The 24,870-nt window shown below is 43.3% G+C and overlaps 1 protein-coding gene across 7 annotated transcripts in view; it reads right to left on the bottom strand.

Moving 5' to 3' along the window:
- Ddr2 (discoidin domain receptor tyrosine kinase 2) overlaps positions 1 to 24,870 on the bottom strand; it is a 157,144-nt gene that overhangs the window by 39,961 nt on the left and 92,313 nt on the right. For 6 of the 7 annotated variants that reach the window (XM_045142153.1, XM_004663289.2, XM_045142150.1 and 3 more), the window contains 4 exons: positions 2,959 to 3,061; positions 1,306 to 1,537; positions 861 to 1,008; positions 388 to 493 (listed from right to left, as the gene is read on the bottom strand). In XM_045142153.1, coding sequence (XP_044998088.1) covers positions 388 to 493; positions 861 to 1,008; positions 1,306 to 1,537; positions 2,959 to 3,061 — 589 coding nt within the window. Of the gene's footprint in view, positions 1 to 387; positions 494 to 860; positions 1,009 to 1,305; positions 1,538 to 2,958; positions 3,062 to 12,954; positions 12,984 to 24,870 lie in introns of those variants that run through there. The other variant, XM_045142156.1, reaches the window with a different exon arrangement.

The raw sequence follows: 24,870 nt of genomic DNA on the forward strand, positions 1-24,870 counted from the left end.
TCTTGTCATGCCCGTTTTTTAAATATTTATTACTTCAATTCTTCTGATCCTTTGTCCCCATAACTAGGCTAGCATTTTTGTCAGAACATACATCCAATTTTCAGGGTCACAACAATGGCTACACACTTAGGGCCATATCACACACTTTAGGCTTAGCTTTGTATAAATTATTGCTGCCTATTGAGTAGTTACTTTGTCTTCTAAAAATATGCTTTAAGTTCCTTGGAAATAAAGACCATAGAGTTAGTCCACCTGAATTGTCTCCTAGTGTATAGTATAGAGACCAAATAAATACTGGCTGGTTGATTGACTGATGATTGATCAAGACACAATAAAATATTCTTTCTGAGTGGCCAGTTTCCCATTCTGTGATCTCCCAGAATTTACCTGTACCCAACGGCTCCATCATAGATAGAGTCGTTCAGATAAATGATGGAGCCTCCAGGGAGTACAAACTGCTGGCCAGCAGGAGCACTGTAAGACACCAAGCCATCTGCCAAAGGAAACACATCTGTCAGTGCCTCTGGGAAGAAATTGTACCTGCTGCTCAGACCAACTACCCCAGAGAGTATCATGAGCATCAAGGGTTTAATTTTCAGTGTATCCACAGGGGCTCCATTTGGGCACACAGGGAAGCATGCCTCAGCAGTAATCAGCAGGGTATCTCTTCGTGCATTACTCCAGGCACCAGGCACCAAGACCTGGACACACGAACACTGCTCTTCTGTCTGCTCTAACGAAGAGGAAATCACTTCAGTACAGGGGTACCTGATCTCATCCCTCTCTAAGTTGGTTATCTTTATGTCCCAGGGATCAGGGGTTTTCATAAGGTATGCAAGATATTTGTGCTAGAGACCTACCTAACCAGGCACAGCCATAGAGCTCCACCCTCATGCACACATTCATGGAGTGGTCCGTGACTGGAATGAAGCGAACAAATCTAGCCACAATGGGTGGCTCCAAGTCCTTGAGGAAAATGTCATAAGGGTTACTGTTTCCATCCAGCACCTAGGGGAGAGAAGAGAAAGGGGAAAGAGATAGCATAAGACCATGCTCACCCTTCTTTGCCCCATCACATGTTTTGATGGAATCTTTGCTTCTAATCCAAGGAGCAGAATGTGTCCACTCATTTCCCAGCAGAGACAATCCTCCATGCTACTTCTCTCACCCTGGGCTACTTGTACAAGGGCTTACAAGGACTGTATGCATGCACACCTACACAGACAATGGGTTTTCTTCTTCCAGCCTTAGTCAAAACATGACTTTGGATAGCCAAAGGCATGGATGAGCATTTCTTCTTCCTACCTGCTTCCCATGCCGGTTCCGCCAAGAGATCCAGCGAGTTCCATCACGACTGTAATTGATCTTGTACATGGGTGCAAACTCAATGCCATGACCTCCTGCATGGCGCCCCTGGGTCCCCACAAGTGTGATGAAGTGTAGGGTATGCAAGTCGATCTGCAGAAATTCCTTCAAGTCATCAGGCTCCACTGGAATCTCAGGACACCAGGCTCCATCTCCTTCTTCTGAGTCCAGCCTGCGGAGGCAACAGTTGGGAAATAGGGAGTAACTATAAATCCATACAGGTGTTTACCAGTGCAGAGAAAGAAACTGTCCTGTCCTGAGGGAACATGGAGACTAGAAGTCCAGTCCAGAGATACTTTTGGGTTCTCTGCACTGGTCTGATTGTTCCCATCCCTCCAATCTGTGGTCAGTTTCCTCTCTTTGAAGCATCATGAAACCCAGAGAAAATCATCACCAGGGAGCTGGAGGACTCCAAATGACATGGAGCTATTATTTTCCATCTTGATTTAGAGACCTCAAGGGAATGAAATTCTTTCTACCCTCTGTTTCCCCATGGAGTTATTTCACCACATCCCTGCCATTTCTCAGGCTCAGTCTAACAAAGCTGGCCACTCGTGTCTGGAGTATCAAATTGTGGGAGTGAGGAGGGAGGGAGAAGAGAATCCCCAGCATGGGGTATACACTGTGGTGGAATGTTAACCAGCGAGGGGGGCATGGTGAGGGAGCATGGCCACCCAACAAAAGCCATAGAAACCCATGGTGAGGGCAAGAGCATGTCAGGGGAGTAGTAAATGATCTGGTTTGGTTTTATTACCTCCATGCTGGGCTACCGCTGAGCAACACTGTGAAATGTCTATGAGGTTTATGTGGGGAAGCACTTACCGCTTTCCTCCTTGCTTAGATTGTTCCCTTTTCTCACAGATGCTACCCACACATTTGTTGCTCCCTCCGAAACCCACCAACTAACACTCTAGTCTTTCAAACCCTATGACAAATATGATGAAGAGGGTTTAGCAGGGTCAGTTTCCTTATAGGCAATTCCTCTTTAGCAAAATTGATATGTGACATCAAAATGGTTGGAAGAATGGACACCAACCAGCAGAACAATTTTAGAGTTGGGGGTTTATGGAGTTAGAGGACTTGGAAAGCACCACATGGAGTTTGCCCTGTTTATGGATGAGGATAGCTTCTGTGTGAGGTTTGCTGGGATGGGCTAAGAACTTATTGAAAGCCTCAATGTCTGGTTAAACTGCTGATGCTTTACAGGGTGACATTTCAGACACAGTCTGATAAGCATAGGTCACCTGGCCATCCTACACAATCTTCACTTCTTTGTGCCTGCAGCTTTGGCCTCCTTTCTTTGGCAGCTTACAGTGAGGTCCAGTAAAACCAGCTCACTGTATGTCAATGAACCCATTCACAGTGGGTGGTGTGGCTGTGGGACCTCTGTGGTTAGTATGAGGTTGCCAGCCCAGCAGCTGCAACCAGGGTCTGAATTCTCTCTCTGAAGCATTCAGAGCAGGCCAGGCCCCTTCTCATCTTTGCTCTGTTCTTACCTGCCCTCATCAGTACTCCTCCCACCCTTTCTTGGCTCCTTGTCCAGGAAATCCAACTCTCTCAGAATCCAGGCTTTCTTGATGTAACCATCCTCACCTTCCATATTTGGCAGCTGTGGACTCTGACCACTGACTGGAAGCTGTGATATCCTCATCAGGAATGTGGCCCCCTGACATGCCCAGAGGATAGCGACATATGGCTAGAAACAGAGGAAAGAAAGCATAGGTTTTCATTTTGCTTTCTAGAACCACCAGCAAAACTGTAACTGATGACTTAACATGGTACAGGGGAACTGAAATCTTCCTAAACATTCTGTGACCCCTGATTAACTATCCTAACTCTGCAAGACTTTTTCTTCCTGGCCCTGACTCCAAATACCATTTAGTCCTCCAAGATTTGACTCTAGGCCAAACTTATTCTTTGGCCCAAACTCTGACAGATAATATAATGTGTTACTGCTTCTTTTAGCAATAACCCATCTTAAGTCTGTAAGCAGGGAGCATGCAAGTCTAATCAACTCCCAGTAGAATTGAGTCAGCCTCATAGTTATCAGATACCATGATAAGCCTACCACTCTTTTGTTTTTTCTAGGTAGCTGACTGCATGAAATTATGAACTAGATGAACAGACTCTCCTTCAGAGGACAGCTTTGGCCTCTGTTTGCCCTATGACTGGCCTCTAGCTGAAAACAATATCTTCCAGGGATGGACTTTTACTTTCAATCAAGATAAACTAAAAGAGACCAGATGTACCCTCCTGTGTGAAATAACAAAAAGGACAAAATGTGGTAAGAGTAAGTGGCCGATGATGCAGCTTCCATCTGAGGCTGAAGGCCTGAAAGCCCCCCGCCCCAAGGGAGCCACTGACGACAGCTGATAAACCTGAAGTCTGGCATCAGTGATTGACAGAAAAATAAAACACCCACCCAAGGTGCGAGAGCTTGCTTCAACCTGTTCTTTCTCCATTCGGGGTCTCAGTCCATTTGGAGGTATAGCCCACATTCAAAGGGGAAGAGATGTCCTTCACTCAGTTCACTCACCACCCCCCAAAAAACAACCATCTCCGGAATCACCAAGACTATGCCTCACCAGGACAACAGAGTATATACTCAAAGGAATCAAAATCAGGATCTTAAAAGCGGTAACTGCATTTCCATACTCACTATAGCATTGGTAATGCCCAGATCATAAAAAATTGATAGATGAATAAACAAAGAAAATGTGGGCTATACATACAATAGAATATTATTCAGCATTAGAAAGAAGGAAGCCAGGCCAGAGAGATGGCTCAACAGTTAAAGGTCCTTGCTTGCAAAACCTGATGACCCAGATTTGATTCCCTAGTTCCACATAAAGCCAGATTCACAAAGCCGTACATGTGTCTGAAGTTCATTGGCAGCGGCAAGAAGCCCTAGTGTGCCCATTCTCTCTCTCTCTCTCTCTCTCTCTCTCTCTCTCTCCGTGTGTGTGTGTGTGTGTGTGTGTGTGTGCCTCCTTCTCTGTCTCTCAGAAAGAAAGAAAGAAAGAAAGAGAGAGAGAGAGGGAGGGAGGGAGGGAGGGAGGGAGGGAGGGAGGGAGGGAGGGAGGGAGGAAGGAAGGAAGGAAGGAAGGAAGGAAGGAAGGAAGGAAGGAAGGAAGGAAGGAAGGAAGGAAGGAAGAATGTTTTTTAAAAAAAGAAGAAAGGGCTACCATTTGCAACAAGACAGATGAATCTGAGAAGACATTGTGCTAAGTGAAATAAGCAGGTCACAGAAAGGTAAATACTCCAATGATTCTATTTCATCTTTAGTATCTGAATAAGGCAATCTCAGAGACAAAGAGTAGGATAGTTTCCAGGGAGAAGGCAATAGCTGCTGTCTAAATCAGCCCCTCCAAGGCTCAGGGATGATTGCAGAAGAGGTGAAAGAATTAATTTAAGAGGCAGAGGATGGGAAGAAGTGTTTTAGAAGGTTATTTTCCAGACATGAAGTGGCCATTGCATTTATGACCTCACAGTGAATGTTCTTACATACACAATATTGGATCCATCAGCATTCTGTCATGGATGGTGGAGGAGGGCAAAAATTTTTAAAAAGACATCAGCCAGGAGTGGTGGCACATGCCTTTAGTAGCAGCACTTGGGAGGCAGAGATTGGAATATTGCCATGAGTTCAAGGCCACCCTGAGACTACATAGTAAATCCCAGGTCAGCCTGGGCTAGAGTGAGACCCTACCTCAAAAAAACAAAACAAAACAAAAGGCATCAAAGTAGAAGGGAGACTAGTTGGAAAGAAGAGATTCTGTAGAAGAAGAATGTGGGAAGAGGGACAAAAGAAGGTAATGAAGGGAATTTTGATCAAAATAATGAAGAAAATGAGGAAAAAGGAAAGAAAAAGAAGAAATACACAAAAGAAAATGAGGAACTAGGTGCTAACAGGTACAAAGTTTCAGTTATACTAGAATAAATTCCAGAGATCTGTACATATGCCTATAATTAATACTGTATGTTTAAGAAAATTGTCAAGAGAGCAGTTCACATTACTGTGAAACTACTATTTTAAGGATTTTATTGCATTTTGTATCCTGGACACTTAACTAGCCTCCGACTAGTACCAACTCTTTTTTTTTTTTTTTTTTGCAAGAAAAATAAACAACTAGTGACACATAGTATCATATTAATGAGTTTCAAAATGATTGTGTTGAGTTAGTGAATGTTTTCATTTATACGTAATTCTACAAAACAAAAACAAGTTGGCCTCTACTGACAGAAAGCAGATTAAAGATTTTCTAGGGAAAAGAAGAGTGGCCAGAGGATCACAAAGATGCACAAAGAAACTTTCAGTGGTAGTGCATATTGTTACTGTCTTGATTATGAGATGATTTCATGGGTTTTAATGACAAAGTGATTAAGATATACATTTTTAATGTGTACAGTCAATTGTGTGTCAGTTATACTTCCATAAACCTTTGGGAAACATCATATACTCAGATTTTGTCTTGTGTATTTTCATTCCCCCTTTCAAAGCTGTTACCCAGACCTTTGTGTTTCTTTACTTCAAGGGAAGCTGACGTGCAGCCAAAAGGTAGAAATAAACTGCTTAACATAAGTGGCTCCTGCAGGACCAAAGTATTAGGTTGGGATGGTGTGGAGAAAGTTGAGGCTTCCCCTAGGTTTGGTAAGTTACAGAAATGCTGCAGTATTAACAGTCATACCCCATTGCCTGAAGTGCCCTGGAGATGTATGTAACAAAGTTTCAGAGGGAACTAGGCTTCCTGTAAGCATGAGACCCAAACTCAGCACAGAGCCAGCAGAACAACCACCTTGTGTGCCACCACAGTGTGGAAAGTCAGGATATCCAATACAAGCACAACCAACTGAAGCCAGGGGCCCTTCTGCCTGCATCACACCAAGCAATGCTCCAAAGTCTTCTTTAATCATAGAAAGGAATGAAGACTCTGAGCCAAGACTATATAATGTTTCCAGATACCATGGGTAAGCAAAACCTGATGCAGACAGCTTCAGCAAGAAACATGTCCACGTGCCCTATGGTAAGTAACCCTTCTGTGTTCACTGTCCATCACACATTCCAAGTTGGATTTGGGTCAACAGATGAACCTGGGAATCTACTATTACCTTCATTATTCTCATTGAACTTCTCCATCTGAGATAACATGCTCAAAAACTTAAGCATTGAGCTAAGCATGGTGGCACATATGCCTTTAATCCCAGCACTTGGGAGACAGAGGTAGGAGGATCACCATGAGTTCAATGCCACCCTGAGACTACATAGTGAATTCCAGGTCAGCCTAGGCTAGAGCAAGATCCTACCTCAAAAAAAAAAAAAAAGGGAAAAATTAAGCATAAATTTGAACTGTTTGGAATGAAGCAATAATTTCTCAAATTCCAAATTTTCTGTGAAGTGAAATTAAAGAGAAGAAAGTAAAGGGTAGGAATAGGGTGTCCAGTGGGGGCTTTTGATATCTCTGTTATATCATTAGTTATGTACCACTTTATAATATTATTTGTGTGAGAGCCCTACTTCCTCTAAAGATGACCAACTTTTTGCTTAGGCTATGTGTAACTCTAAGAAAGAAGAAAACATCACTAGTTTTGAAGCATTTATTAAATCCAAGTGAAACAAGCAGGTTAGAAAACCCAAAATACTAAAATATCAACACAATGACAGAAAAGAATACATGTTCTTCAATAATAACTCTTTTTAAAAACTTTTTTATTTTTATTTGTTTATTAGAGAGAAAGAATGGGCACGCCAGGGCCCCTATCCACTGCAAACGCACTACAGACACATGTTGCCGACTTGTGCATCTGGTTTATGTAGAACCTGAAAAATTGAACACTGGATCCTTAGGCCCCTCAGGCAAGAACTTTAACCACGAAGCAATCTCTCCAACCCTTTTTCAATAATAACTGTTAATATATTTTTAATTTTAATTTATTTTTATTTATTTATTTGAGAGTGACAGACAGAGAGAGAAAGAGGCAGAGAGAGAAAAAAAGGGCACGCCAGGGCCTCCAGCCACTATAAACAAACTCCAGATGCGTATGCCCCCTTGTACATCTGGCTAACGTGGGGCCTCAGGAATCGACCCTCAAACCAGAGTTCTTAGGCTTCACAGGCAAGCACTTAACTGCTAAGCCATTTCTCCAGCCCCAATAACTTAATATTAATGTTGAAAAGACATAGGCTGGATGATTGGATTATAAGGCAGAATCTATCTGTTGTCACCAAGAAACCCACCTCACCATAAAAGGCAGACACTACCTTCTAGTGAAAGGATGAAAAACTATTTCCCAAGCAAATGGAGCTAGGAAATGGGCAGGTGTCAACTTTATACCATTTTATGATTTAATAGTTCATGTTTTTCACTGATTCTACATTTTGCAAGAACACCTAATTCATTGAATAGATATTGACTTGCCTTAGAATATGACCTTGTGACCCCACTGAGTTAGAGAACCTCTGAACCTCAAGACTTCAGATCCACTTTTAACTTCTATCATTTCTACCAGGTAGAACCCAAGCAAGCTCCTGGCCTTCCATGAGCCTCCGTTTTCTTATGTGGAAAGCTAGAGAATCGAATGAGACCATACCTCATCAGTGATTCTCAAAACCTAGTCTATGGACTCCATAAGCTCCTGGAGAGATTTTAGAGTGCACATTTAGAACTTTAGCATTTTAGTATACTTGAAGCTAAATCCAGGAATCTGCAGATCGGTAACGACCCATAGTTATTCTGCTGTGTGTTCAGCCTCAGGAGTTACTGCTCCCAGATCCCATCCAGCCTGGACAGGGAATGATGATGGCAGCCACAAAATACAAGCATCCACAGTTCCCCTACTCTTCCCTAACAAGCGATTGTGCATCTCTGGACACTGAGCTGTGTGCATAATTAGAACCTCTGTTTCTCAGGACAACTAAAGTAAGCCAGAAATAGAGAAGGAAAGCCAAGAGGGTGAGTCACAATGTTATTGTAAATAACTTCCCCACCAAGAGTCCTGCTCATGCTCAGGACAGTGACCAAGACATTTTAACTGAGTGATTGCTGCTGCCACTGCCTCTATAACACATTCCAGTTGGACTGTACTTCCTGGGAATCCCTTTTATGCTGTGTCCTAATTGAACCCATGCAGGAATTTTCCCTATTTAACAGATGAAAAAAATAAAGTCAAAGAGATCTGAAATGTGTCTGCCAGACAGAAGGAAACAGAGGAAAGCTCCAGAGAGATTCCACATAGGGTGCTCAGCTATGAGGTGTCAGAGGAGTGCCCACTGCTTCTTTAAAGCATTCTTCTCTCCTGACTATGGCTGTGTTTCACTTCTTGTCAGATGAGTGGTCCTCAAAGTGTAGGGGATTGCCTGGACACTTGTTCAGCGTGCAACTTCTCACTTCTCATCCCAGATCCACTTTGGTTAAGAACCCCACTGGTGTGTTTTAACCAATCCTCCAGGTGACTCTGATTTATACTCAAGTTGGAAATAAGTCTTCAGCTCTAAACACACACACACCCACATCCACCCACACACAAAATGCTAAATGCGTTAGTGTTCCCCACCACACCCCTTTCAGCCTTTCCTTCACAGTTTTTTGTTTGTTTGTTCTTTGGGGGGGGGGGTTTGAGGTAGGGTCTCACTCTAGCTCAGGCTGACCTGGAATTCACTTTGTAGTCTCAGGGTGGCCTTGAACTCATGGCTATTCTCCTACCTCTGCCTCCCAAGTTCTGGGATTAAAGGCATGCATCACCATGCCTGGCTTCTTCACAGATATTTTTTTAAGCCAGCCATGTGAGTAGAAGAAAATCAATGCTGTTGATGAAGGGTTTTCCCTCTGCCCACTTGGATGGCTCCTAATCTCTGCCTAGAGAGACCAGTGCAAAATATGTGTAGAAGTACTATCAGGAAATGAAAGCTGACTGTTATTCCAGCCAAGAGGCAACCAAAGTGTTTTCCGTCCCCCTCCCCCCCCCCCCCCCGCCAAACCCAATTCCTATATGGAAAACTTGATTCCTAAATTAATATGTTAATAATATTTGAAGGTGGGGTCTTTCCTTTGGAATGTGATTAGTACTGGATAAGGCCAAGAGGGTTGAACCTCCATAGTAACATGAGTGGCTTTGTAAGAAACAGAAGAGAGAGCTGAGCTAGCACACTTGCTTTGTCTAGCCACATGATGCCCTTCACAATGTTATGATGTAGTCAGATAGCACTCACTAGATGTCAGCACCATCTCCGGGGATTCCCAGCCTCCAAAACTATAAGAAGTAAATTTATTTTCCCTATAAATTACTCAGTCAGTGACATTCAATTATAGCAGAAGTAAACTTCACCTTTAGAAATTATCCACTCAAAAAAAAAAAAAGTATCCCTTTGTGGTGATTTGAATAATGTCTGTCTCCCATAGTTTCATGTGTTTCTGATTAAGCTTTGTACTCGATGCCCGGCTGGTGGCGATTTGGGAGGGGCCTTGTTGGAGAAGGTATGTTGCTGGGATGAGCTTTGGAGTGTGATAGACAGCCTCTTCTTGCCAAGGTCAGCTCACTCTTGCTGCTACCTCCCAGTCGCTGTGGCAAGATGTGATGCCCAGAGTTGCATTCAGGTTCTCATTGCTGGCATAAATCACACAACCAAGAGCAGCTTTGGAGGGGGGAGGCAAGGGGAAGCTCTATGATGGCAGTGGAAAATGATGGTATGAGCAGAGGGTGGACATCACCCCCGGCCAACATAGGTGGACAACAGCAACAGGAGAGTGTGCCGAACACTGGCAAAGAGACCCTGGCTATAATACTCATATGCTCGCTCCCAACAACACACTATCTCCAAGAGGCATTAATTCCCAAATCTGCTGGAAACCTAGAATTCAGAACACCCAAGTTTATGGGGACACCTGAATCAAACCACACCCCCCCCCCCAGCCTTTGCTCTCCCATGACATGATAAAACTTTCCCTCAAAATCATAAGCCTAATATAAACCCTTTCCTTACATATACTGCTTTTGGTCAGGTATTTAGTCCCAGCAATGAAAAAGTAACTGCAACACCAGTCCTTCCATGAGCCAAACAAATGTTACTTCCTGCAAAGAGTGAGCTTTTTCTCTTCTCATGCAGGGCCCAGCCTCTACCACTTCATATCCTTCCTTTTAGCCCTCCTTTCTCTATTGTGCCTTCACACAACAGAGTTCCCCAAACTTCATTCTAATGGGACTCTTTTGCACTGTGACCATTCTCTATTCTTCATAGGAAAATGTCATCCATGAATGAGGTCTGCACAATCAGGCCTAGGCCTCTGACGTTATCCAGGGCTACTCCTAGATTGTTATTCTCTACCTCCCAATCACTAGGCTGGATTCCTTATGCCTTAAGTGAATAAAGAGGCCTCATGGTCTCTTTCTATTTAGGATTTTACCAGGATTGCTCTTCCTCCTGCTCAGTTTCCAGCTCTTAGGCTCTCTCTCCCTCAGTGAATTCCTCAAGGCCCAAGCTGAGTCAGGAATCTTTGTTATATGGTCTTATACTCACATACTGATTTTTCTTTTTCTTTTTTTTTTTTTGAGGCAAGGTCTCACTCTGTAGCTCTAGGATGGCCTTGAACACATGGTGATCCTCATACCTCTGCCTCCCAAGTGCTGGGATTAAAGGTATATACCACCATGCCTGGCTAGAATTATTTATTTATAAGAGAGAGAGAGAGAATGGACATGCTAGTGCCTCCAGCCACTTCAAATGAATTCCAGACACATGTGTCACCTGGTGCATCTGGCTTATGTGGGTACTGGGGAATCAAGCCTGGGTCCTTAGGTGTCACAGGCAATTAAAAATGTACCTATTTAATGAATGTTCATGTATTTCTATAGCCAATAACAAGAGATAACCACAAAAGATTTTCAAAAATCAGATGCAAGTTGATTATCTATCTGATGATTGTTTTATTAGCTATTACTATTTTAGATAGTCTGACACAGCTACCAAAAAATACTAAAACTTGGTGTCAGGATAAAAACAACGTGGGCTGCTTAAAGAAAGTTTTCATCACAGATTTCTTACACTTGCACCTACATGTCTCCTTATCGAGACAGTTTCAAGAGTAGTAATCATATAAGATTCTTCCCTCCTTTCAACACCTGCCAACACACAGAGCTGGTTAGATGCTCAACACATTGAGCAAAGAAATAAGATTAAAAGGTGGGAAGGTAGGTAGATGGCTGGATGAATGGAGACAGTGAACTCCAATGGCACATTGGACTCTGAAGGGCAAGTGCAGAAAGTGATTCGTCCCCTGGCCATATACTCCCTGTGTGGCACCAGAAGGACACTTGTCCACAGAAAGCCAAGGTTCCACAGAGAGGGAACTATTTTGTTTCCAGTTCACAGGAATGCTCTTTCAAGGGCATGCGATTACAAGAAAAGAAGCTGGGGCTACTAGATGACTAACCACCACCTTCACTGAGGAGGGATCCCCAGGTTTTGGTCAGAAGAGGCACAGATGAGTGAGTGGGGACAGGAGGAATCTTGTCCTTCTTGAAGATCCTCAGATAACTGTAGAGGAAGCCCCAGGCAACAGGTATTACAGTGGACCACCGTCATTGTCAGGGGATATGTTTCAAGATCCCATAGATGTCTAAAACTACAGACAATACCTCTATATAGTGCTATTTCCTACATGTACAGAACTATACCAAAGTTTATAAATTAAGCATAGTAAGAGATAAATGATAATTAATAAAACAGAGCCTTTAGAACAATAATCCATAACAAAAGCTATGCAAACATATTCATTCTCTTTCTCTCCCTCTTTGTCACATTTCATTGAGCTGTGGTCACCCTTCTTGTTGGGGTAATCTAAGATGACACAATGATTATATAATGTCTTGAGATGAATGGCAGGCACTGGGTGTGACAGTGAGATTTCATCATGTTAATCATAATCATTACAATTTAAAATGTGTGAGTGGTTTATTTCTGATTTTTTCCCCCATTTAATATATTCAGACTGTGGCTGACCACAGGTAACTGAAATAGAAAATCAAAACCACAGATAAGGGGTGACTACTGTGTACCAGCCTTGGGCCATGGAGATCGGCTAGAGATCTGGAAATCAAGACTAAGGAATATGAGTATGAAACGGGGAATCCAGAAGTCACCAGGAAATGAGCAGCAGCCATGAAGACAGTCAATGAGCTTCTCACAATCAGTGCTCCCTCCCCGGGCCTCAAGGAAAAGGGCAGAGGAAAAGGACGAGCTGATCTTGGATGGCCTTGCACATCCTACAGGGTCTTTGGAACCAGGAGCAGCCGTGGCCCAGGGAAACCCACGTGGCACTTCTCAGCAGCTCCAGTGTGGTTTTCCTATTGAACATTCCTATTTTGGGTAACTCTGTGGAAGGGATCCCAGCCTCTAGGACTCAGAACCGCCCAAGGGCTGAGTGTCAGGTCTCTCCCTTCTTTCTCCAAAGCCCCCTTCCCTTGTTCATCAGATTTCCCCGTCCCAGCGCCCCTCTGTCTTCTTTCTATCATGAACTTTCAAGGAAATCTGTACAGTGGGGAAATCAATCAATCTCAGGAGAAACAGGAGCCCCAGGCCCCTAGCAAAGATCTTGCCTGCAGAGCCGAGGCGGTGGTTTCCGGGTGCCTCCTTCCGCTACCCGCCACTCTTCCGGGCGGAGAAGCCAATCGACGCCGCAGCTCCGGGAGTGGAAAACTACCGGCGTCCGCGCAGGCGCAGGAGGCCGCGCGGGAGCGTCCGTCCCAGGCTGCAGCCGGGGCCTGGCGGGCGGGCTGAGGAGAAGCAGCTGCCGCCCGTCCTCGGCTTTGCGAGAATTATTTTTCGTGCTCTCCTGCCAAGGCTGGGAACCTGAAAGGGCTGCTTGTTCCGTGATGTTTACAGTCCCACTGGCAGCGCAAGCCACGGGCTCCCTGTGGGCGACTGTCCTCTAGGCAGCTTGCAGGAAAGCACGCGCAGCACCCGTCCTACACCCTTGACTGGCAGGGACCCTTCTTCGCTTTGCTTCTGAGCATCCTAGGGCCACAGTGGTGACTGAATTTAAAAATAAAGGTGTGGGGGGGGGGGGGACTTGTTAATTTCTGTTAAGTAGGATAGAGGAGTTTGTAGTAATCCAAGAGAAAATGCAAAAGCTAAATTCATAAATCTACCTGAAGGCGTCTGGCTGATGTGGAGGCGATGAAAATGGAGGCACTAAGCCCTCAGGGAAGGGAGCAATCTGAGAGGGGCGGTGATCCCTTCTGCCATGTGCGGATTTGGGGGCGTGGGGGGGGGGGTAGCAGGGGCGAGGTTGGTGCTGACTGCGGCACTAATAGGGGCTTCCTGTGGAAAAACATCGGCGGAGCTGTTGAAAACCTGGGGAGGGTTGAACACGAAGCGTTTTTCTCTCCCTCAGCACACGTGCCAAACGCAGGGGCTGAGTGTAACAGGAATGTGGGAGGCTAAGAGCTGGGGAGGGTTGGAGAAGCTTGAAATTCAGGCCTGTAACCTCCAGCTACGCCGAGCAAAGGTGCCCGGCACTGCCAGGTTAAGTACGGGCAGATCCGACTGCCTCCGCCCTTGGCCAACCTCGACGCTGGGCTCCCAGCTTCGACGAAAGCCCGGGATGCGAAGACGCGCTTCTCAGGGGAAAGGCCAAGAGAGTTGCCAGCTACCCGATAAGCACTCTCATAGTGACAAATAGACAGTAGGCCACTGAAATGTGCCCAAGCGTGTATAAATCCCTTATGGCACGGCATTCCCAGGGAGCAATGATGGTTCAATCCTTTGGATGCTGTAACCTATTTTCATCATGTTAGGTCTAACAACCAAGTGCGTTTTCTACACAAAAGTATTGCTAACTAGAGAAATGTGTCTCCCCCTGAACAAAAAAAATTGGGCATTCGTTTTATCTTATCAATAAACACACGGGAGCAAAGTGTCTGTAATCCCACTGACACCGGGCAGATCAAGAGTTCAAAGTCAGTTTCAGCTACATAATGAGATCCAGGCTAATCAAGGCTACATGAGACCATGTCTCAAAGAATTTGTTAAAAGATAAAGGAAGAAGGAAGGAAGAAGAGCAGATGGGGGAGGGGAGGGAAGTGAAGAGGAGGGAAGAAGGAAGGAAGTCAGCAAGCCAGTGTAGCGGTGCACATTTGTAACCCAAGCACTGGGGATGCTGAAGCAAGAGGATTGCTAGTTCACGACGAGCCTGGACTACACTGTAAATCCCAAGGACAGCCTGGACTACACAGTGAGACTCTGCCTCAAAGAAAAAGGAAAGAGACAAACCAGAAGCCAGATATAATGTGCCATCGTCCCTAATGTGTTTGAGAGAAAAGGCTGTCTATCATTCACTGAACAAGTTCCTCAGTAGAAAATTCTATTACCAATCTTAACCTACTAAAAGTAAACAAACAACTTATATTAAAATTATAGCTTTCCCACAGTGCATTTGCCCTATCTCCACAGACACTGCACACCAGGATGAATCATTTCTTAAGTTAATGGTGCTTGGACATAGATGGCATATTTCATTATATCTTTATTGCTAGTTACAACATTTGAGAGACAGAATTTGAATTCCTCCCTTGAAATGCCAAGACTAAGAGATTCACATGGTTTCCTTTGTTTATAACCTTTGAAATACTCTGCTTATTGAAAAGCAGGGGGCACCCAGCTACTTAGAAATAAGCAGGGACCTCAGCCATCTCTGCACAGAAGGCAGAAATTGCCCCGACACTCAGACAACAGGAGTCGGAGTGTGGTTACAGCACAGACGCCTCAGTTCTTTCTCCTCCTCCTGACTTTCTCCATACTCAACATCCCCATTGCTTAAACTTGAAAGGAATGACATTCCTATGGCCTTCTCAGCTTCCCAACATCTTTGTAAGATCAAATCCCACATAGCACAATGCAGACCTCATTGTTAAGATCTGTTTATTTATTTGCATGCAGGTGTGTAGGAACACTCCGGGGTCTCTTGTTCTGCAAATGAATGCCCATTTGGCTTTATGTGGGTGGCTGAAGAATTGAACTCAGGCCAACAGGCTTTGGAAGCAAGTACCTTTAACCTCTGAGCCATCTCCCCAGCCCCAAGTCTTTATTTAAAAGAACAGAAAAATACAGAAAAGCTGGAGAGTCTCTTGGCTTTCCTTTCTTCCCTCCCTGTCCTCATTACTCAAATATTCACTGATTGCTCACATAAGCCAAGCTCTGCGAAAGGTACTTATCCTGAGGACACAGGGAATCATCACCACAGCAAGTAAGATGAAAGCCAAAGTCATAAACATTTCCAAATCAGAAAAAAGAAAGTTGTGTATTCCTTAACAACTCATCACCGCCCACATAGGCCCATAAAAAAATCCCTCAAAGTTGTAACTGCCTTAACTTTTGTTTTACTTTAACTGTGTATGTTTCCAAACCACAAAAGTCTCTGGGAGGCCTGTTTTGGTACATCCATGCTCTAAGTCAACAATCACCCTACTCTCCGATGTAATGGATATGCTCTATCCCCTTGGAGTCAGGATGGCTGCAGCCCAGTGCGGCTAGGAACCCTTGTTCCCCCGAGGGGACCAAAGTTTCTCTTAGAGACCACACGGATCATCATGGTTACGAATAACTTCTTTTCTCTTTCTTCACCCAATATTTGCTTGGTATAAACTATTGTTTTATGGTGTTTTGGTTATCATAATTTCTTTCTCTTCCCAAAGTAACAAACCACAACTCAGCATTTGCATATAATTTCCCAAAGCCTCTTCACATTCATTTATGTTAGTCAACATTATCTCATTTAGTCCCCCCCACACACACCACCACCACCTTCATGGGATCCTTCTGAAGTGCAGGTGACAAAGATATATTTCCTGCTTTATAAGAGAGTGGTTACTGGATTTTGTTTGTCCCCAGGTGATGGGAGCTTGGTCCCGGGTGTGGAATGTAAGAATTAATGGAAACCGATAAGAGGTGGGACCTAGTGGGAAGTCCTTAGTTTACTGAGAGCCTGGCCCTCGGGGTGGATTAAAGCCAAGCTCCTGGTTCCCCGTGGTAGTTCTAGGAAGAGGATCATTATAAAAGCCTGAACCTGGCCCCACCCAGGACTCTGGCCTCCTGATCACTTACTCCTGCACGCACTCCAGCCACTGGCAGCCCTACACCCTTGAACTTCCAAAACTGTGACCTAAACACACCTGTTTTCTTTAATAGCATTATCGTGCCTTGGGTATTTAATGATAACAAGTAGCCGTCAAATAAAACAAGGAACCAAAAAAAGTCACAAAGCTATTGACAGAACTGTCATAGAATCTTGATTCTTGATGTGTTTCCCACCCCTCGTTGTCATTGCTCCCTGCAGACAACAAACAGTTTCCCACACTATCCATAGTAAGATTCCAAAGGTCAAGAACCACCAGTTAAGAAAAAAATGTGGAAACAGCACCCATGGAAGCTTATTGTCTGTCAAAACCTTACAATGTCCCGGTCCCAGGCATACAACGGCAAAAGATGCCTGCATCCTGAGAAGAACACAGTAGAACACCTTGTTAGCACTAAGTAAAGAGAAGAGTTTTAGTCCTAAAATACTTGGCATACACGGAAGATCTCAAAGTTGCCTAGCTCCTTTCCTGGTGCCACGCTAACGGTACTCTTGCTGCTCGTGGACCCTTCATGACCCCCCAAGCATTCATCCCTAACACCCTGATAATTCATTTGTGCCTCTGTGCATTTTCTTAAACTCAATGGCATCGTCTTCCTCTTTGTCCCTGTTCTGGCAAATTTCTGCAGCTCTAGCACACTGTCACATCTTAGCACTTCAATCAGCAAGACACCAGAGATTTGACTTACTTAAGCAAATTATGAATATCAATGAAAATGTATTAGGGAGGCATAGTGGTGTATATGCCTGTGATCTCAGCTGTTCAGGAAACTGAGGCAGGAGGATCAAAAGTTCGTGCCAGCCAGGAAAACTTAGTAAAACTCTGCCTCAAAATAAAAATAAATAAGTAAAATGAAAAGGGCTATAGATATAACTCAGTGGTAAAGCTTTTGCCTAACATTTACAAGGCCCTGGATTCAGTCTCCAGTGTGAATATGCATACATATGCATACATATATAGTCTATCTTGGCAATGTGGAAAGCACACTTGTGAAGTGGCAGTGATATGTGATCCTAGATGCTTCAATGCTAAGTCTCCCTGGCAACCAGAGACACTGGTGCTTGTGTGTTCCTGCCAAAATTGTGGGTCCTCCTGTAGACTCCTGGCCTCCCAATATGAGAACCTTAAGCAAACCTGAACTCTGTAGGTGGTGGAAAACCTGAAAGGTCCCTGTAGAGAACTTTATGTGGCTCTCCCTGTCATCCCAGTTCATGCTCTGGCCCTGAGGCTGAGCCTCCATCTCCATGGACCCTGAACCCCATAGACCACAGAAAAGAGGCATTCTGTCTTCTCTTAAATACATTCCAGTTGAACTGTCTGTCTTTGAAAAGCTTAGGACCTGGGCTTCAGGGTGTCAAAGAACACAGCACAAGCAGTATTTTAGAGTGTGGCCAGAGATTCAGTGGCTAGTTTGTTGGCTGTGTTCAGAGAGCAAATGCACTGGGAACTCTTCATCCTAAGATGTAAGACCCCAGAAGTATAAAAACAAATCTTCTCTAGAAGAACAGAAACATTTTTAAAGTGTAGCCTAAGTAACTTATAATATAGAAGAGAATATGTCCTGCTGGGATGACTAATGACATCTACAACCACTGTAGAGTAATAAATAAAATCCAGGGGAGGAGGAAGATCCAATATCTCTTTTTTTTAATATTTAATTAATTAATTTATTTGAGAAAGAGAGAGAGGAAGAGGCACAGAGAAAGAGAGAATGGGCACAACAGGGCCTCTGGTCACTACAAACTCCAGACATACACGCCCCCTTGTGCATCTGGCTTATATGAGTCCTGGGGAATTGAAACCGGGTCCTTAGGCTTTGCAGGCAAACACCTTAACCACTAAGCCATTTCCCCAGCCCAAGATCCAATATCTCTTAATCATACCCAGTGTGTGTGGGACACTGCCCTATGTCCTTTTTCTGTCTTGTCTTGGTTCACAGAGCAGCCCTTCAGGTAGTGACCAGTGACAAATGAAAAAACTGAGGAAATTCAGCAAAAGCTAAAATACCTGTCCAAACTCATTCAGCTAGTCAGGACAGAACCCATTTTCAAAGTTAGATCTGGTAATTGTCCTTCCAAACATGCTTCTTGTCACTACCTTATCTCAATGAACTTCAGTTTCTTCATTTGTAGTCTAGATCAAACCAATCATTGTTAGGCTTTTCCAGAGTTAGCAACAGAGTCCTTTGACTACCCAATAACATAGAACTTCTCTTTTTGGACATGCACTTTTGTCTCCATACATCAAGTTTGGGGATACAATTTCAGGGGCTTCACAGGACCAGTGCTCATGCGCACACAGGTGCCCATGACTGTGACTGAAGTCATCTACACTGGCATTCTGTGGATCTCATCATACACGAGAGGCAGTGACACACAGAGGTCAAGAGCATCTGACCAGAGCTAGATAAAATGCCACTTCTGCCAGTTTCCTTTGTCTATAATCTTGAATTAGTTTCCTAACATATGGGCCTCCATGCCTCCTCTGTGAAAAATGGAGTCATAAAGCTACCTTCCCATCACATTAGTCTGAAAATTAAATTTGTTGTTATCACTTAAAATGATACCAGGAATAGATTAAATTTTCTTTGAATATCAATGCTTTTCTTTGAACTGTGCACTCTCTCTTTTTTTCTCCCTACTTAGCATAAGGGAAGCTCAAAGGGCAGTTGAGTTTTTGTTGTCTCCAGAGAAAGATCCTTTTACTGAAAGGAAGGACACCAGAGGCCACCCTGTGGGTAGACTTGACAAACAAACACCAAGAAAGATCTGGACAGAAATTCATCCAGGAAGGTTTCTTTTATCTCCCTCTGGGGGCTCTGTTCAGAGAGGAAGAAAATGAATTATTTGCCCTCTTTCCACTCTCAGTTTATTTCTGAGGACATGAATGGTGAGGATTCACAGAAACAAAAATGATTTTCCACTAGACAAATATATAGATGAAGTAGCCTACAGTGCTTGGACAGAAGAAAGGGAATTGGGGATAAAGGCACAACTTGGTATAGAAGGGCGCCAGGGCACCAGAGCACCCCCAATGCTTTGGTTTCTTTGCCAGGGTGAGCAAGTACTCAGGACTCCAAGCTCTAACCTTTTTTATTTAGCCCTTCGACGAGACCAATGCTCCAGGCATGAGCTCCATGCATTCCTGTTTTCCATGCACACCCATTAGCCTTACTGTGACCTTGGGCTGTTCCTCACACTACCTTTCTCCTCCGTATGCACACATGTAAAAGTGCAGAAAGAAAACCAGCAGGCTGTACAAGAATAAGGGATCTTTAGAAAAAGTTCATTTCCTCAAGTAGTCTCCTCAGGGGACAGTTGACATGATGGAATGAACCTGGGTTTGGGAGACAGGTATCTCTGGGTCCTGGTCCCCATTTTATTATTGGCTGGTTGTGTGATGGTGAGAAAATTACTCATCTGCTTTGCCTCCCAGATCCCTCACTTACAAAATGAGGAAGGGGGACTTAGATACTACCAGTATCAGTGCAACATGTGTGGTCTATGGTTCCAGTTGTGTGGACCCTGAGAACTTACTGGAGTGTGGAACTGATGATGAAAATAACAACAATGAACCTAAAGCCAAACCCACTGTGGCAAATCTAAAACAAATTTGAGGACAGTTGGAAAACAAGCAAGCCTCCTCCAATTCTCAAGCCTGAACGACTGCCAACTCCTTCCAAAGCAGGAACATTCTGCACTCCAAAGGACTCTCACTCCAGGGCTCTGAACTAACAGCCAGTTGCTGCTTCCTGTGAGGGGAAAGTGCAGTGTGAAAATGGGAAGTCCTAGTCCTGCTCTGCCCTGTCTCCAAGTCAGAGAGGGGGCAAGGGTGCTCACTCATTTCTTCCTTTCCCAAGTACAAGCACTTATCATAAGCCAAGTCAGGAGAGTGGTCCTAAATATTCCTGTGCTTTTATAATTTGATAATGACTCATTTGTTGATTTGTGGCAGGGTCTCACTATACAGCCTAACTCTCAACCTTCCTGCCTCAGTCTCTTAGAATAACAAGCATTAAGCCACCTTACCTGGCTATGCCTGTGATCTTTGCAAAGGTAGCTCTCTGGTTTACTGGCTTGAACCCACAACCTCAGATCCCTGAGCTATGCCTTTAAAATAATCAGATTTCATCTATTCATTCTCCTACCCAGAAAAGCATAAGATGTGGGTCACTGAAACACTACTTTATACTTCATACTCCATAGGTGGGTGGACTCGATGACCACACAACTTCTAATAGCCCAGTGTAGTCTTGTATGTGGTTATGGAGTCTAAAGAGCTTGTTTTCCCATGAAGGTCTCCTCACTTCTGCTATAAAGTCTATAATACCCATACCATACTGCAAATAAGGGGGAGTCTGACCCAAGGATCCTATAAGGATGCAGCATACAGGCCCTCTGGATTTCTCATTGTCCTCCTCCAGACAGCTACACACCTACCTCTCCTTCCTCTCTGTCTTCGCATGCATTGTTTCTTCTGCCTCAGTTGCCTTTCATGGGCTACATCTCTAGAACAAAAGTTGTCCTGGAGCAGAATGGCTTCCAATACTATGAGGCTCCGGCAGGTTACACTGGGACAGGATTTCTGGATAGAACCTGACACCAAAGAGCATTCTAGGGTTTAAAGTTTTAAAATATTCTTTCAGTCATCTCCTATGTGCTTGGCTCCAAAGATAAGACTCTGCTAAATTTCATACTCCAACCGGTGAGCCTGAGTGCTGACAGGGGTGGGCATAAGGGACTTTCTTTCAAAGAGCAGCTGTGCAAATTCAAGGGCTGCTTCTAAGCCTGAAGCCCACCGACTCATCCAATACAGGAGGTGAGGATCTCACACCATAAAATAATAGCAATTTTGCACCTAAAGTGCCTCACGGGTTACTCAATTCAGACTCAGCTCTCTGTAAATGAAAAGATAAAGAAAGACAGAGACCCATAACAACTTGCTTAACACAACTAGCGTCCCACAACTAATTAATGATCAAGCTAGTATTGTAATTAGAGTTGATAATAAGTCAGTTAAATATTTTGCCTAAGGGAATTTCAAATCATACATTGGCATCTTCTAATCATACTCAAATTTTTTGCTTAATGTGTACAAGTTAATTCTAGAAATTGTTGGTTTAACTGTTTATTAGATGAGGACACCATTAATTAAATAATACTCCAAGATTAGAATTTTGACATAAAATGTTGCCTTAGATACTCCCCAAAACTTTCTCCATCACACTGAAGTCATCAGGTTAAAGTTCCTGGCGCACTGTTGAGGCTGGGATGTCACGAGCACATCGCCCGCACTGGAGGACAGGGTCAGCATACCTATATCTCAGCTTTGCCCACGGGGACCTCCAGAGCCTTGCCTTCACTCTTTGGGACCACTTTCAACACTGCTATTCCCAGCAATGCCTCGAGTGCCACTTGACTCGCCAATGCTTTCCCAAAGCTCAGACCCTTTAGAATGTAGCTGCTTAATCTGTCGGACATGAACCACATGGGACTTGCATAATGGAATACAGGGGTTGCAAAAAATTTGACAAAGTTAAAAGGTTTCTAAATGCGCAATTACCAAAAGTCAATTCAAAATCAAGCATAAGGAATCTGAGCTGTTTCTGGGAGCACTCACCCATACTGCATGGTGAGACCCCACTGCATCCTTTGTTCTGAACACACAACATGCTCACTTTGCACAGGGTGACCATCTCACGACCCAATACCTTGGTTCAGACCCAAGACTATTGTATGTTATGAATTGCAGCATTTTTACTGTCCATACAAAGTTTTCTGCTGTTATAGAAAGATAATGGCTTAGGGCTGGGGGGATTGTTCAGTGGTTAAGGTGCTGGCTTGCAAAGCCTAATGACCCAGGTTCGATTCCCCAGTACCCACATAAAGCCAGATGCACAAAGCAAATTTTAACAAGAAAGGTAATGGTTTAATTACAGAAAACAAGACTTGCAGTGTTTTTCTACATCCGCATCAGCATGTAAGTATCAAATTTGTATAAATCTTTGGATTGTATTGAATTAAAATGTTTGAATTTTTTTTTAACTTCTGTTTAAGTTACCAAGTTAAGTTTCATTTTAAAAAAATCCTCAGGCTGGAGAGATTGCTTAGTGGTTAAGCACTTGCCTGTGAATCCTAAGACCCCAGTTTGAGGCTTGATTCCCCAGGACCCACGTGAGCCAGACACACAAGGGGGCACACGCGTCTGGGGTTCGTTTGCAGTGGCTAGAGGCCCTGGCGCGCCCATTCTCTCTATACATATCTGCCTCTTTCTCTCTATGCCTGTCACTCTCAAATAAATAAATAAAAATAAACAAAAATAAATTTAACAATAAAAACATCTTCTCTCTTTCTCTCTCACTCTCTCTCTATCTGCCTCTTTCTCTTGCTGTGTCACACTCAAATAAATAAATAAAAATTAACAAAAAAAATTTAAGGGCTGGAGAGATGGCTTAGTGGTTAAGTGCTTGCCTATGAAGCCTAAGGACTCTGGTTCGAGGCTTGATTCCCCAAGACCTATGTTAGCCAGATGCACAAGGGGGAGCACACGTCTGGAGTTTGTTTGCAGTGGCTGAATACCCTGGCATGCCCATTCTCTCTCTCTCCCTCTCTCTCTCTCTCTCTCTCTCTCTCTCTCTTTTCCTCTCTCTCCCTCACTCTCTATCTGCCTCTTTCTCTGTGTCTGTTGCTCTCAAATAAATAAATAAAAATGAACAAATTTTTTTTTAATCATTAAATGAACTTTGGCTGAACATTAGGAAAGAATTTCCAAGAATTTTTTAAATGTCCATGACTGTACTTCTCCCATTTTGTTCTATGTTTTTATGTAAATAAGTATTCTCTGAATTAATGATTGCAACTTCAAAATATCAATCAACTTAGCAAAATTTTATACTGTGTTCTATGGTACCAAGTGTTCCATCAAGACTTAATTATTTACATAAAAATAAGCACATACAGTATTCATATCATTAGTAACAAATTTGCTTTTATTTTAATAAATGGTATACCAGGTAATTATTTCAAAATATATCTATTTATGCCTTATTATCAGTAAGTGCTTGCTTTGTATACCTATTTTATATACCTATATGCCCAGGGTCATGGAAAATTTTCTTGAGCAAAAAAAAAAAAAAAAAATGATTTGCAAGTGGAAAATATTTAAGAAGCTGTACTTTAGAGCAGCTGTATTGGCCTTATGCCATGGCCAGATATCTATATCATACTCCACTGCTTTGTAGCCTCTGTGGTTGTTACCTGTGGGAGGCTGACAGACCCAAGTAACAGAGAAGTTATTTATTGATGTGTGTGGGAGGGTGGGGGGGGATGCAGGTCAGTGCAGATGTGGAGGCCAGAAGACTTGGGTATCATTCGTTAAGAATGCCCCCCACCAGATATATTTTTTTAAGATAGGATCTTTCATAGGCTTGAATCTGGAACTTACCAATTAGGGTAGGTTGGCTGGCCAATGACCCTCACTGTCTCTACCCCTCAGTGCCAGCATTCCAGATGCATGACACCATGGCATTTTTACATGGGTTCTAGGGATCCAAGTCAGGTCCTCAGGTTTGGGAGGCAAGCACTCTGCTTACTGAACTATGTCCTTAGCCCTTACAGGTTTTTAAATATCAATAAGACTATTTGTTCAATATTGATGTCTGATGGCTTTTCTAGATTAATATTTTGATACATTAAGGATCTCTATTAAAGCCAGGTATGGTGGTGCATGCCTTTAATCTCCGCACTCAGGAGGCAGAGGTAGGAGAATCAACATGAGTTCAAGGCCACCCTGAGACTACATAGTGAATTCCAGGTCAGCCTGAGCTACAGCGAGACCCTACCTTGAAAAAATAAAAAATAAATAAATAAAAATAACACACATACATACGTGTGTGTGTGTGTGTGTGTGTGTGTGTGTGTGTGTATCTCTGAGTTGTGTTGCTACGCTGAACTCATTGAAAAATAGTTATGGTGAAATCTTCAACAGTGAGCCTCAACTACTGAGTTTTCTTCATTTTATATTATCAGTTTAATCCAATACTTTGTATGGCTACTATATGTCAACCAATATTTTATATTCAATAATAAATTAAAATCTGTTTCAACATTGGTTATATATAAAGTTTGCTTATAACATATAAAAATATGGCCAACACTTGTGGGAAATGTAACTAACCAAGAATTTACTCAGTATCTGAGTAGCTACAGTTACTTTTCAGTACTTTAAGTTACCTCAGTCTTTTAGCAGGCAGTAATGGGGATGAAGAGTTATCCTTTAATCAATAGGCATTTAATTAAGCTTGGGGTAAGCCATGCAACTCCATGAACACCAAGCTTCATGACTCGACCTTTTAACACCAGTGATGAATAAAAATTTACT

Source organism: Jaculus jaculus, chromosome 1, assembly GCF_020740685.1.
Source record: "Jaculus jaculus isolate mJacJac1 chromosome 1, mJacJac1.mat.Y.cur, whole genome shotgun sequence".
Lineage (NCBI taxonomy): Eukaryota > Metazoa > Chordata > Mammalia > Rodentia > Dipodidae > Jaculus > Jaculus jaculus.